General features: G+C 65.8%; 1 protein-coding gene across 1 annotated transcript in view; it reads right to left on the reverse strand.

Moving 5' to 3' along the window:
* Positions 1-12412, reverse strand: part of LOC308052480 (ryanodine receptor 1-like) — a gene marked incomplete at both ends in the record, with an annotated part of 91430 nt that extends 79018 nt beyond the window's left edge. The window contains 6 exon segments of the mRNA XM_080364556.1: positions 1151-1356; positions 2492-2639; positions 4332-4491; positions 4740-4823; positions 7762-7865; positions 12308-12412. Coding sequence (XP_080220682.1) covers positions 1151-1356; positions 2492-2639; positions 4332-4491; positions 4740-4823; positions 7762-7865; positions 12308-12412 — 807 coding nt within the window.
* Positions 12413-15078: the final 2666 nt, after the last annotated feature.

The raw sequence follows: 15078 nt of genomic DNA on the forward strand, positions 1-15078 counted from the left end.
AGCTGGGGACATGGGGGACAGGGGGACACAGGGACCGCTGGGGACGTGGGGGACGTGGGGGACACGGGGACAGCTGGGGACATGTAGGACACTGGGACAGCTGGGGACATGTGGGACAGTTGGGGACATGGGGGACAGGGGGGACGTGGGGGACAGCGGGGACGTGGGGGACATGGGGGACAGCTGGGACGTGGGGGACACGGGGGACATGGGGACAGCTGGGGACATGGGGGACACGGGGACAGGGGGGACAGCTGGGGACGTGGGGGACAGGGGGACACAGGGACCGCTGGGGACGTGGGGGACACGGGGAACAGCTGGGGACATGGGGGACACGGGGACAGCTGGGACATGGGGGACAGCTGGGGACGTGGGGGACAGGGGGACAGCTGGGACGTAGGGGACAGGGGGACAGCTGGGGACATGGGGGACACGGGGGACGTGGGGACAGCTGGGGACATGGGGACAGCTGGGACATGGGGACAGCTGGGGACAGCTGGGGACGTGGGGGACACGGACACGGGGACACATGCTCAGGGACATGGGGACAGGGACACGGGGACACGAGGTCACTGCAGCTCAGGGACACGGGGACACCGTGGCTCGGGGCAGGGGGGTCACAGGGACACTGTGGGTCAGGGACACCACGGCTTGGGGACACGCGCTCGGGGACACAGGGACACAGGGACACCGTGGCTCAGGGACATGGGGACACAGGGACACGAGGTCACTGCAGCTCAGGGACATGGGGCCACCGCAGCTCGGGGCAGGGGGGACACAGGGACACCGTGGGTCAGGGACACCACGGCTTGGGGACACGTGTTCGGATGCACAGGGACACGGGGACACAGGGACACCGTGGCTCAGGGACATAGGGACAGGGACACCATGGCTCAGGGACATGGGGACACTGGGACAGGGACATGGGGACACCGCGGCTCAGGGACATGGGGACACGAGGACACCACAGCTCAGGGACATGGGGACACTGGGACAGGGACATGGGGACACGGCGACACTGCGGCTCAGGGACACAGGGACAGGGACATGTAGGGACAGGGACACGTGGACACCACAGCTCAGGGACACGGGGACACTGCATTTCAGGGACACGGGGACAGGGACACGGGTCCCAGGGTCGCTGTCTCACGCGGTGCCCGTTGAACACGTAGGCCATGTCGTCGGCGCCCAGCTCCACGTCGGGGCGCAGCTGCGGGCGCGCCCACCCCACGCGCATGTCCCCCGTGGTCACGGCCTCGAACTCGAAGTACCACTTCCCCGCACGCGCCGCGTACCCGCGCTCCGCACGGAACACCCGCCAGCGGTCCGCCCCGCCGCGGGGGGCGCTCTGCGACGCTGCGGACAGACACACGGACACCGTGACCCCCCCGGTCCGCCCCGGCGCGGGGGGCGCTCTGCGATGCTGCGGACAGACACACGGACACCGTGACCCCCCCGGTCCGCCCCGCCGCGGGGGGCGCTCTGCGACGCTGCGGACAGACACACGGACACCGTTAACCCCCCCGGTCCGCCCCGCCGCGGGGGGCGCTCTGCGACGCTGCGGACAGACACACGGACACCGTGACCCCCCCGGTCTGCCCCGGCGCGGGGGGCGCTCTGCGACGCTGCGGACAGACACACGGACACCGTGACCCCACCCCGGTCCGCCCCGCCGCGGGGGGCGCTCTGCGACGCTGCGGACAGACACACGGACACCGTGACCCCCCCGGTCTGCCCCGGCGCGGGGGGCGCTCTGCGACGCTGCGGACAGACACACGGACACCGTGACCCCACCCCGGTCCGCCCCGCCGCGGGGGGCGCTCTGCGACGCTGCGGACAGACACACGGACACCGTGACCCCCCCGGTCTGCCCCGGCGCGGGGGGCGCTCTGCGACGCTGCGGACAGACACACGGACACCGTTAACCCCCCCGGTCCGCCCCGCCGCGGGGGGCGCTCTGCGACGCTGCGGACAGACACACGGACACCGTGACCCCCCCGGTCTGCCCCGGCGCGGGGGGCGCTCTGCGACGCTGCGGACAGACACACGGACACCGTTAACCCCCCCGGTCCGCCCCGCCGCGGGGGGCGCTCTGCGACGCTGCGGACAGACACACGGACACCGTTAACCCCTCCGGTCCGCCCCGCCGCGGGGGGCGCTCTGCGACGCTGCGGACAGACACACGGACACCGTGACCCCACCCCGGTCCGCCCCGCCGCGGGGGGCGCTCTGCGACGCTGCGGACAGACACACGGACACCGTGACCCCCCCGGTACGCCCCGCCGCGGGGGGCGCTCTGCGACGCTGCGGACAGACACACGGACACACAGCTCCCCACACCCCCCAGGACCCCCACTCACAGCTCTCCTGGTCGGGGGGCTCGATACTGAAACTGTAGCCCAGCAGAGTCTGGACCCTGAGCCCCCAGGAACCCCCAAAGGACCCCAAGACCCCCCAGGACCCCAAGGACACCCCCAGGACCCCCACTCACAGCTCTCCTGGTCGGGGGGCTCGATGTTGAAGCCGTAGCCCAGCAGGGTCCGCACCGCCTGGCACAGACTGTCCCGGTTCGTCTTCTTGGTGCGCTCGTCCAGCAGGTTGTACGGGACCAGGCGCGGGTTGCGCTTGTTCTTGATGTCCTGGGGACATGGGGACATCACCATGGGCATGGGGACGGGGTCACCGGGGACATGGGGACAGGGTCACCGGGGACATGGGGACACGGGGACGGGGTCACCGGGGACATGGGGACATCACCATGGGCATGGGGACATGGGGACGGGGTCACCGGGGACATGATCATGAGCATGAGGACATGGGGACAGGGTCACCGGCGACATGATCATGGGCATGGGGACATGGGAACAGGGTCACTGGGGTCATGGGGACATCACTATGGGCATAGGGACATAGGGACGGGGTCACCGGGGTCATGGGGACATCACTATGGGCATGGGGACATGGGGACGGGGTCACCGGGGACATGGGGACAGGGTCACCGGGGACATGGGGACATCACTATGGGCATAGGGACATAGGGACGGGGTCACCGGGGACATGGGGACAGGGTCACCGGGGACTTGGGGACATCACCATGGGTGTGGGGACATGGAGACGGGGTCACCGGGGACATGGGGACATCACCATGGGCATGGGGACATGGGGACGGGGTCACCGGGGACATCACCATGGGCATGGGGACATGGGGACGGGGTCACCGGGGACATGGGGACATGGGGACAGGGTCACTGGGGACATGGGGACATCAGCATGGGCATGGGGACACGGGGATGGGGTCACCAGGGACATGGGGACATCACCATGGGCATGGGGACATGGGGACAGGATCACCAGGGCCATAATCATGGGCATGGGGACATGGGAACAGGGTCACCGGGGACATGGGGACATCACCATGGGCATGGGGACATGGGGACGGGGTCACCAGGGACATGGGGACATGGGGACAGGGTCACTGGGGACATGGGGACATCAGCATGGGCATGGGGACACGGGGACGGGGTCACCGGAACATGGGGACATCACCATGGGCATGGGGACATAGGGACGGGGTCACCGGGGACATGGGGACATCACCATGGGCATGGGGACATGGGGACGGGGTCACCGGGGACATGGGGACATGATCATGGGCATGGGGACATGGGGACGGGGTCACCGGGGATATCACCATGGGCATGGGGACATGGAGACGGGGTCACCGGGGACATGGGGACATCACCATGGGCATGGGGACATGGAGACGGGGTCACCGGGGACATGGGGACATGATCATGGGCATGGGGACATGGGGACGGGGTCACCGGGGACATCACCATGGGCATGGGGACAGGGTCACCGGGGACATGGGGACATCACTATGGGCATGGGGACATGGGGACGGGGTCACTGGGGACATCACCATGGGCATGGGGACATCACCATGGGCATAGGGGCATGGGGACGGCGTCACCGGGGACATGGGGACATCACCATGGGCATCGGGACATGGGGACGGGGTCACCGGGGACATGGGGACATCACCATGGGCATAGGGGCATGGGGACGGAGTCACCGGGGACATGGGGACATCACCATGAGTGTGGGGACATGGGGACGGGGTCACCGGGGACATGGGGGTCCCAGGGGGCTCTGGAGGTCGGGGGGTCTCGGGGGGTGTCCCCACCCGGTTGGTGCTGCAGGTCCCCAAGTGTACTGAGATGTGGCCACCAGCACAACCAGGGGTGCCTGGGGCAGGTGGGGTGTCGGGGGTCCCGGGGCGGGGGCTGGGGGTGTTTTGGGGAGCCCAGGGGGGTTTTGGGGGTCCCCACCTGCACGGTGCTGTATGTCCAGCCCTGCTGGACGCGGTCGCGGGCCCACACGTTGTGCCCGTTCTCGGCCAGGCGATCGACCAGCGTGAGCTGCGCCGGCGTCAGCCGCACGTGCGCCAGGTCCAGCGGCGCCGGCTTGTACCCGTTGGACATGGTGTACCTGGGGGGGCGCCCCGTGAGCCCCCCGGAACACCCCCGGCACCCCCAAAGCCCCCTGATACCCCCAGAGCCACCTGGAGCCCCAGAGACCCACGGACCCCCAGAGACCCCCAAACTGGGACCCTCAAACCAGCAGGTACCCGTTGGACATGGTGTACCTGGGGGGCACCCCGTGAGCCCCCCGAGCCCCAAAACCTCCCCCGAACCCCGAAATCCCTGCTGCCCCCCCCCGAGCCCCCCAGAACGTACGATTTGGGGAGCTTGATCTTCTTGAGGTTCTCCTCCGCCTTCTCGTCCGCCATCCCCACGTGGCAGCCCAGCGCCAGCAGGGTCCTGCACACCGGGTGAGGGGGGCCCCGAAACCCATGGGGACCCCGAAACCCACGGGGGGCCCCAAAACCCACGGGGGGATCCCACAACCCATGGGGGGGATCCCACAACCCACGGGGGAGCCCCAGAACCCATAGCGGGGGAACCCAGAACCCACGGGGGGGAACAGCATGGGGGAGACCCCAGAACCCATGGGGGGACCCCAGAACCCATGGGAGGGGGGACAGCAGGGGGAGGGACCCCAGAACCCATGGGGGGACCCCAGAACCCACAGGGGGGAACAGCAGGGGGGGTGACCCCAAAACCCAGGGGGAGGGACCCCAGAACCCACGGGGGGGACCCCAGAACCCACGGGGGGGAGCCCACAACCCATGGGAGGGGGGACAGCAGGGGGAGGGACCCCAAAACCCAGGAGGAGGGACCCCAGAACCCATGGGGGGCCCCAAAACCCACGGGGGGGACCCAGAACCCACGGGGGGGACCTCACAACCCACAGGGAGGACCCCAGAACCCATGGGGGGGAACAGCAGAGGGGGAACCCCAAAACCCAGGAGGAGGGACCCCAGAACCCATGGGGGGGAACAGCAGGGGGGGTGACCCCAAAACCCAGGGGGAGGGACCCCAGAACCCACGGGGGGGACCCCAGAACCCATGGGGGGCCCCAGAACCCACGAGGGGGAGCCCACAACCCATGGGAGGGGGGACAGCAGGGGGAGGGACCCCAAAACCCAGGAGGAGGGACCCCAGAACCCATGGGGGGGACCCCAGAACCCACGGTGGGGAACAGCAGGGGGGGTGACCCCAAAACCCAGGGGGAGGGACCCCAGAACCCATGAGGGGCCCCAAAACCCACGGGGGGGACCCAGAACCCACGGGGGGGACCTCACAACCCACGGGGGAGCCCCAGAACCCATAGGGGGGAACCCAGAACCCACGGGGGGGAACAGCATGGGGGAGACCCCAGAACCCATGGGGGGACCCCAGAACCCATGGGAGGGGGGACAGCAGGGGGAGGGACCCCAGAACCCATGGGGGGACCCCAGAACCCACAGGGGGGAACAGCAGGGGGGGTGACCCCAAAACCCAGGGGGAGGGACCCCAGAACCCACGGGGGGGACCCCAGAACCCCACGGGGGACCCCAGAACCCACGGGGGGGACCCCACAACCCATGGGAGGGGGGACAGCAGGGGGAGGGACCCCAAAACCCAGGAGGAGGGACCCCAGAACCCATGGGGGGGACCCCAGAACCCACGGTGGGGAACAGCAGGGGGGGTGACCCCAAAACCCAGGGGGAGGGACCCCAGAACCCATGAGGGGCCCCAAAACCCACGGGGGGGACCCAGAACCCACGGGGGGGACCTCACAACCCACGGGGGGGCCCAGAACCCATGGGGGGGAATAGCAGAGGGGGAACCCCAAAACCCAGGAGGAGGGACCCCAGAACCCATGGAGGGGAACAGCAGGGGGGGTGACCCCAAAACCCAGGGGGAGGGACCCCAGAACCCACGGGGGGGACCCCAGAACCCCACGGGGGACCCCAGAACCCACGGGGGGGACCCCACAACCCATGGGAGGGGGGACAGCAGGGGGAGGGACCCCAAAACCCAGGAGGAGGGACCCCAGAACCCATGGAGGGGAACAGCAGGGGGGGTGACCCCAAAACCCAGGGGGGAGGGACCCCAGAACCCACGGGGGGGACCCCAGAACCCCACGGGGGACCCCAGAACCCATGGGGGGGACCCCAGAACCCACGGGGGGGACCCCACAACCCATGGGAGGGGGGACAGCAGGGGGAGGGACCCCAAAACCCAGGAGGAGGGACCCCAGAACCCATGGGGGGGACCCCAGAACCCACGGTGGGGAACAGCAGGGGGGGTGACCCCAAAACCCAGGGGGAGGGACCCTAGAACCCATGGGGGGCCCCAAAACCCACGGGGGGGACCCAGAACCCACGGGGGGGACCTCACAACCCACGGGGGGGCCCAGAACCCATGGGGGGGAACAGCAGAGGGGGAACCCCAAAACCCAGGAGGAGGGACCCCAGAACCCATGGGGGGGAACAGCAGGGGGGGTGACCCCAAAACCCAGGGGGAGGGACCCCAGAACCCACGGGGGGGACCCCAGAACCCCACGGGGGACCCCACAACCCATGGGGGGCCCCAGAACCCACGGGGGGGACCCCAGAACCCATGGGGAGGGGACCCCAGAACCCATGGGGGGGAACAGCATGGGGAGAGACCCCAGAACCCAGGGAGAGGGACCCCAGAACCCACAGGGGGCACCAGAACCCCACGGGGGGACCCCAGAACCCACAGGGGGCCCCAGAACCCCACGGGGGACCCCAGAACCCACGAGGAGTGACCCCAGAACCCATGGGGGCGAATAGCAGGGGGGGAACCCCAAAACCCATGGGGAGGGACCCCAGAACCTATGGTGGGGGGACAGCATGGGGGGGACCCCAGAATCCACGGGGGGGGGCCCCAAAACCCATGGTGGGGGGACAGCATGGGGAGGGACCCCAAAACCCTGGGGGAGAACCCAGAATCCAGGGGGGAACCCAAAATCTTGAGGGGGGACCCTAAAACCCAGGGAGGGACCCCAGAACCAGGGGGGATCCCCAAAAACCTGGGGAAGGACCCCAAAACACAGGGGGGACCCCAGGACACAGGGAGAGACCCCGGGATCCTGGAAGGGACCCTAAAACCCTGGAAGGGACCCCAAAACATGAGGAGACCCCAAAACCCTGAGGGAGACCTCAGAACACAGGGGGGGACCCCAAAACCTGGGAAGGACCCCAAAACCCACCCCTGCCCCTTCCCAGCCCAGCTTAGGGCGCCACAGCAAGGGGAGAGGGGGGATCCCCAAAACCCGACCCCAGCTCCTTTCCCCACCACCCCCCGACCCCCCCAAAGTTTTGGGGTGCCCTGGCCCCCCCCTCACTTGAGGGTCTCCCCCGACATCTGCAGGTTGTAGCCGCGCTCGGGCTCGGGGAGGTCGTGGAAGCTCAACAAACAGGGGTGCAGGCGGCGGTTGTCGTCACGGACCTGGGGGGACCCCAAAACCTGAGGGGGACCCCAAAACACGGGGGAGACCCCAGAACCCCAAGAGGGACCCTAAAACCCCAGGGGAGACCCTAAAACCAATGGGGGACCCGAGAACCGGCTCAGCAAACAGGGGTGAAGGTGGCGGTTGTCGTCATGTACCTGAGGGACCCCAAAACTTGAGGGGGACCCCAAAACACAGGGGGACCCTAAAACCCCAGAGGAGACCCTAAAACCAATGGGGGACCCCAAAACCAACAGGGGACCCCAAAACCAGCTCAGCAGATGGGTGCAGGTGGCGGTTGATATCACGGACCTGGGGCACCCCAAAACCTGAGGGGGAGCCCAAAACCTGAGGGGGAGCCCAAAACACGGGGGGAACCCCAAAACCAATGGGGGGGACCCAAGAACCGGCTCAGCAAACAGGGGTGTCTGGGGGGGCTCTGGTGGGGCCTAAGGGGGCTCTGTGGGGGCTCTGGGGGAGTTGGGGGTCTCTGTAGGGTCTGGGGGGTCTCTGTGGGGTCTGGGGGTGCTCTGTGTGGTTGGGGGTGCTCTGGGGGGTCTGGGGGTGCTCTGGGGTGCTCTGTGTGGTCTGGGGTCACTCTGTGTGGTCTGGGGTCACTCTGGGGGGTCTAAGGGGGCTCTGGGGGGTCTAAGGGGGCTCTGGGGGGGTCTGGGGATGCTCTGCGGGGTCTGGGGGTGCTCTGGGGGTCTCTATGTGGTCTGGGGGTCTCTATGTGGTCTGGAGGGTCTAAGGGGTCTCTGGGGGTCTCTGTGTGCCCTGGGGGTGCTCTGGGGGTCTCGGGGTGCTCTGTGTGCTCTGGGGGCTCTGAGGGGTCTCTATGTGGTTTGGGGGTGCTCTGAGGGTCTCTGGGGGTCTCTATGTGGTCTGGGGGGTCTAAGGGGTCTCTGGGGGTGCTCTGTGTGCTCTGGGGGGTCTCTGGGGTGCTCTGTGGGTCTGGGGGTGCTCTGTGTGCTCTGGGGGATCTCAGGGGTCTCTATGTGGTCTGGGGGGTCTCTATGTGGTCTGGGGGGTCTCTGGGGGGTCTCTATGTGGTCTGGAGGGTCTAAGGGGTCTCTGTGTGCTCTGGGGATCTCGGGGGGTCTCTGGGGGTGCTCTGGGGGGTCTCAGGGGGTCTCGCTCTGGGGGTGCTCTGGGGGTCTGGGGGGTCTCTGGGGGTCTTGGGGTGCTCTGGGGTTTCTCTGTGGGCTCTGGGGGGTGCTCTGGGGGTGCTCTATGGGGTCTGGGGGGTCTTAGGGGGTGCTCTATGAGGTCTGGGAGGTCTCTGGGTGCTCTGGGGTTGCTCAGTGTGGTCTGGGGGTGCTCTGGGGGTGCTCTAGGGGTGCTCTGGGGGTCTTGGGGGCTCTGTGTGCTCTGGGGTTGCTCTGTGTGGTCTGGGGGTGCTCTGGGGGTCTCTGGGGGTTTCTATGTGGTCTAGGAGGTCTAAGGGGTCTCTGGGGGGGCTCTGTGTGCTCTAGGGGGTCTCTGGGGTGCTCTGGGGGTCTGGGGGTGCTCTGTGTGCTCTGGGGGTGCTCTGTGTGCTCTGGGGTTGCTCTGGGGATCTCGGGGGCTCTCAGGGGTCTGGGGGTGCTCTGGGGGGTGCTCTGGGGGTCTCTATGTGGTCTGGGGTTGCTCTGGGGGTCTCTATGTGGTCTGGGGGGTCTCTATGTGGTCTGGGGGTGCTCTGGGGGTCTCTATGTGGTCTGGGGGTGCTCTGTGTGCTCTGGGGGTCTCTATGTGCTCTGGGGTTGCTCTGGGGATCTCGGGGGCTCTCGGGGGTCTGGGGTTGCTCTGGGGGTCTCTATGTGGTCTGGGGGGTCTCTATGTGGTCTGGGGGTGCTCTGGGGGTCTCTATGTGGTCTGGAGGGTCTCAGGGGGCTCTGGGGGTGCTCTGTGTGCTCTGGGGGTCTCTATATGCTCTGAGGTTGCTCTGGGGATCTCGGGGGCTCTCAGGGGTCTGGGGGTGCTCTGGGGGGTCTCTGGGGGTCTCTATGTGGTCTGGGGTTGCTCTGGGAGTCTCTATGTGGTCTGGGGGGTCTCTATGTGGTCTGGGGGTGCTCTGGGGGTCTCTATGTGGTCTGGGGAGTCTCTGTGTGCTCTGGGGGTGCTCTGGGGGTCTCTATGTGGTCTGGGGGGTCTCTATGTGCTCTGGGGGTGCTCTGGGGGTCTCTATGTGGTCTGGGGGTGCTCTGGGGGCTCTGGGGGTGCTCTGTGTGCTCTGAGGGTCTCTATGTGCTCTGGGGATCTCGGGGGCTCTCGGGGGTCTGGGGGTGCTCTGGGGGGTCTCTGGGGGTCTCTATATGGTCTAGGGGTGCTCTGGGGGTCTCTATGTGGTCTGGGGGTGCTCTGGGGGTCTCTATGTGGTCTAGGGGGTCTCTATGTGGTCTGGGGTTGCTCTGGGGGTCTCTATGTGGTCTGGGGGGTCTCTATGTGCTCTGGGGGTGCTCTGGGGGTCTCTATGTGGTCTGGGGGGTCTCTATGTGGTCTGGGGGTGCTCTGGGGGTCTCTATGTGGTCTGGGGGGTCTCAGGGGGCTCTGGGGGTGCTCTGTGTGCTCTGGGGGTCTCTATGTGCTCTGAGGTTGCTCTGGGGATCTCGGGGGCTCTCGGGGGTCTGGGGGTGCTCTGGGGGGTCTCTGGGGGTCTCTATGTGGTCTGGGGTTGCTCTGGGGGTCTCTATGTGGTCTGGGGGGTCTCTATGTGGTCTGGGGGTCTCTATGTGGTCTGGGGGGTCTCTATGTGGTCTGGGGGGTCTCAGGGGGCTCTGGGGGTGCTCTGTGTGCTCTGGGGGTCTCTGGGGGTCTCTATGTGGTCTGGGGGGTCTCTATGTGGTCTGGGGGGTCTCAGGGGGCTCTGGGGGTGCTCTGTGTGCTCTGGGGGTCTCTATGTGCTCTGAGGTTGCTCTGGGGATCTCGGGGGCTCTCGGGGGTCTGGGGGTGCTCTGGGGGGTCTCAGGGGGTCTCTATGTGGTCTGGGGTTGCTCTGGGGGTCTCTATGTGGTCTGGGGGGTCTCTATGTGGTCTGGGGGTGCTCTGGGGGTCTCTATGTGGTCTGGGGGGTCTCTATGTGGTCTGGGGGTGCTCTGGGGGTCTCTATGTGCTCTGGGGGGTCTCTATGTGCTCTGGGGGTGCTCTGGGGGTCTCTATGTGGTCTGGGGGTGCTCTGGGGGTCTCTATGTGGTCTGGGGGGTCTCTATGTGGTCTGGGGGTGCTCTGGGGGTCTCTATGTGCTCTGGGGGTCTCTATGTGGTCTGGGGTTGCTCTGGGGGTCTCTATGTGGTCTGGGGGGTCTCTATGTGGTCTGGGGGTGCTCTGGGGGTGCTCTGTGTGCTCTGGGGGGTCTCTATGTGCTCTGGGGGTGCTCTGGGGGTCTCTATGTGGTCTGGGGGTGCTCTGGGGGTCTCTATGTGGTCTGGGGGGTCTCAGGGGGCTCTGGGGGTGCTCTGGGGGTCTCTATGTGGTCTGGGGTGCTCTGGGGGTCTGGGGGTGCTCTGTGTGCTCTGGGGGTCTCTATGTGCTCTGGGGTTGCTCTGGGGATCTCGGGGGCTCTCGGGGGTCTGGGGGTGCTCTGGGGGGTCTCAGGGGGTCTCTATGTGGTCTGGGGGGGTCTCTATGTGGTCTGGGGTTGCTCTGGGGGTCTCTATGTGGTCTAGGGGGTCTCTATGTGGTCTGGGGGTGCTCTGGGGGTCTCTATGTGGTCTGGGGGGCCTCTATGTGGTCTGGGGGTGCTCTGGGGGTCTCTATGTGGTCTGGGGGGTCTCTATGTGGTCTGGGGTTGCTCCGGGGGTCTCTATGTGGTCTAGGGGGTCTCTATGTGGTCTGGGGTTGCTCTGGGGGTCTCTATGTGGTCTGGGGGGCCTCTATGTGGTCTGGGGGTGCTCTGGGGGTCTCTATGTGGTCTGGGGGGTCTCTATGTGGTCTGGGGGGTGCTCTGGGGGCTCTGGGGGTGCTCTGGGGGCTCTGGGGGTCTCTATGTGCTCTGGGGTTGCTCTGGGGATCTCGGGGGCTCTTGGGGTGCTCTGGGGGTCTCTATGTGGTCTGGGGTTGCTCTGGGGGTCTGGGGGTGCTCTGTGTGGTCTGGGGGGTCTCTGGGGGTCTCTGTGTGCTCTGGGGGTGCTCTGGGGGTCTAAGGGGTCTCGGGGTGCTCTGGGGGGTCTGGGGGTGCTCTGGGGGGTCTCAGGGGGTGCTCTGGGGGTCTGGGGGTGCTCTAGGGGTGCTCTGGGGGTCTCTATGTGCTCTGGGGTTGCTCTGGGGATCTCGGGGGCTCTCGGGGGTCTGGGGGTGCTCTGGGGGGTCTCAGGGGGTCTGGGGGTGCTCTGTGTGCTCGGGGGGTCTCTATGTGCTCTGGGGTTGCTCTGGGGATCTCGGGGGCTCTCGGGGGTCTGGGGTGCTCTGGGGGGTCTCGGGGGTCTGGGGGTGCTCTGGGGGTGCTCTGGGGGTGACTCACGGGCCCGTAGGTCCAGCCCTGCTCGATGCGCGTCTGCGCCCACAGCTCGTGGATGTTCTCCGCCAGCTTCTCGCGGACGCGCTCCAGGTGGGGGGGCAGCACGATCTGGGGGGACACGGGCTGAGACCCCCCCAACACAGCACCCCGAAACAGCCCCAGCGCCCCAAAACAGCCCCAGCGCCCCAAAACAGCCCCAAACCAGCCCCAGCACCCCCAAAACAGCCTCAACCCCAAACCAGCCCCAAACACCCCAAAACAGCCCCGACACCCCAAAACAGCCCCGAAACAGCCCCGACACCCCGAAACAGCCCCAAAAACACCCCCCCAAAACAGCCCCAGTACCCCAAAACAGCCCCCAAATAACCCCCAAAACACCTCCCTAAACCAGCGTAGACACCCCAAAACAGCCCTGACATCCCAAAACAGCCTCGACACCCCCAAAACCAGCACCCAAATAACCCAAAACTCCATCCCAAACCCCCCGAACCCCCCAAATCTCCATCCCACCCCCCAAAACTCCACCCCAATCTCAAACCCCCAAATCTGCATCCCCCAAATCTGCATCCCCCAAATCTCCACCCCAACCCCCCAAAGCTCCATCCCAAATCCCCCGAACCCCCAAATCTCCATCCCAACCCTCCAAACCCCCAATATCCATCCCAACCCCCTGAACCCCCAAATCTCCACCCCCCCAAATCTCCACCCCAAAGCCCCTGAACCCCCAAATCTCCATCCCCCCAAATCTGCACCCCCCCCAATCTCCACCCCCCCAATCTCCATCCCAAACCCCTGAACCCCCCAACATTCATCCCAATCCCCCAAATCTCCATCCCAAACCCCCTGAACCCCCAAATCTCCATCCCAAACCCCAAACCCCTTGAACCCCCAAATCTCCATCCCCCCAAATCTCCATCCCAAACCCCCCAACCCCCCAAATCTCCACTCCAACCTTGAATCCCCAAATCTCCGTCCCCCCAAATCTCCATCACCCCCAATCTCCTTCCCCCCAAATCTCCACCCCAACCTTGAACCCCCAAATCTCCATCCCCCTCAATCTCCATCCCCCCCAAATCTCCATCCCAAACCCCTTGAACCCCCAATCTCCATCCCCCCAAATCTCCACCTCCCCCAATCTCCATCCTGACCCCCTGAACCCCCAAATCTCCATCCCCCCCAATCTCCATCCCAAACCCCTTGAACCCCCCAAATCTCCATCCCAAACCCCTTGAACCCCCAAATCTTCATCCCCCCAAATCTCCATCCCAACCCCCAAATCTCCACCCCAACCCCCCAAATCTCCATCCCAAACCCCCTGAACCCTCAAATCTCCACCCCACAATCCCCCAAATCTCCACCCCCCCAAATCTCCATCCCAACCCCCTGAACCCCCCAATCTCCATCCCCCCAAATCTCCATCCCAACCCCCTGAACCCCCAATCTCCATCCCCCCAAATCTCCACCCCCCTAAATCTCCATCCCAACCCCTTGAGCCCCCAAATCTCCATCCCCCCAAATCTCCATCCCCCCCCAATCTCCATCCCAAACCCCTTGAACCCCCAAATCTCCATCCTGACCCCCTGAACCCCCAAATCTCCATCCCCCCAATCTCCATCCCAAACCCCTTGAACCCCCCAAATCTCCATCCTGACCCCCTGAACCCCCAAATCTCCATCCCCCCCCAATCTCCATCTCAAACCCCTTGAACCCCCAAATCTCCATCCTGACCCCCTGAACCCCCAAATCTCCATCCCCCCCCAATCTCCATCCCAAACCCCTTGAACCCCCAAATCTCCATCCCCCCAAATCTCCATCCCAACCCCCAAATCTCCACCCCAACCCCCCAAATCTCCATCCCAACCCCCTGAACCCCCAAATCTCCACCCCCTCAAATCTCCATCCCAACCCCCTGAACCCCCAAATCTCCACCCCCCCAAATCTCCACCCCCCCAAATCTCCATCCCAACCCCCTGAACCCTCAATCTCCATCCCCCCAAATCTCCATCCCAAACCCCTTGAGCCCCCAAATCTCCATCCCCCCAAATCTCCATCCCCCCCAATCTCCATCCCAAACTCCTTGAACCCCCAAATCTCCATCCCCCCCAATCTCCATCCTGACCCCCTCGAACCCCCAAATCTCCATCCTGACCCCCTGAACCCCCAAATCTCCATTCCCCCCCCAATCTCCATCTCAAACCCCTTGAACCCCCAAATCTCCATCCTGACCCCCTGAACCCCCAAATCTCCATCCCCCCAATCTCCATCCCAAACCCCTTGAACCCCCAAATCTCCATCCCCCCAAATCTCCATCCCAACCCCCAAGTCTCCACCCCAACCCCCCAAATCTCCATCCCAAACCCCTTGAACCCTCAAATCTCCACCCCACAATCCCCCAAATCTCCACACCCCCAAATCTCCATCCCAACCCCCTGAACCCCCAAATCTCCATCCCCCCAAATCTCCATCCCAAACCCCTTGAACCCCCAAATCTCCATCCCCCCCAATCTCCATCCCAAACCCCTTGAACCCCCCAAATCTCCATCCCAAACCCCTTGAACCCCCAAATCTTCATCCCCCCAAATCTCCATCCCAACCCCCAAATCTCCACCCCAACCCCCCAAATCTCCATCCCAAACCCCCTGAACCCTCAAATCTCCACCCCACAATCCCCCAAATCTCCACCCCCCCAAATCTCCATCCCAACCCCCTGAACCCCCCAATCTCCATCCCCCCAAATCTCCATCCCAACCCCCTGAACCCCCAATCTCCATCCC

Source organism: Nesoenas mayeri (genome assembly GCF_963082525.1).
Source record: "Nesoenas mayeri genome assembly, contig: SCAFFOLD_123, whole genome shotgun sequence".
Lineage (NCBI taxonomy): Eukaryota > Metazoa > Chordata > Aves > Columbiformes > Columbidae > Nesoenas > Nesoenas mayeri.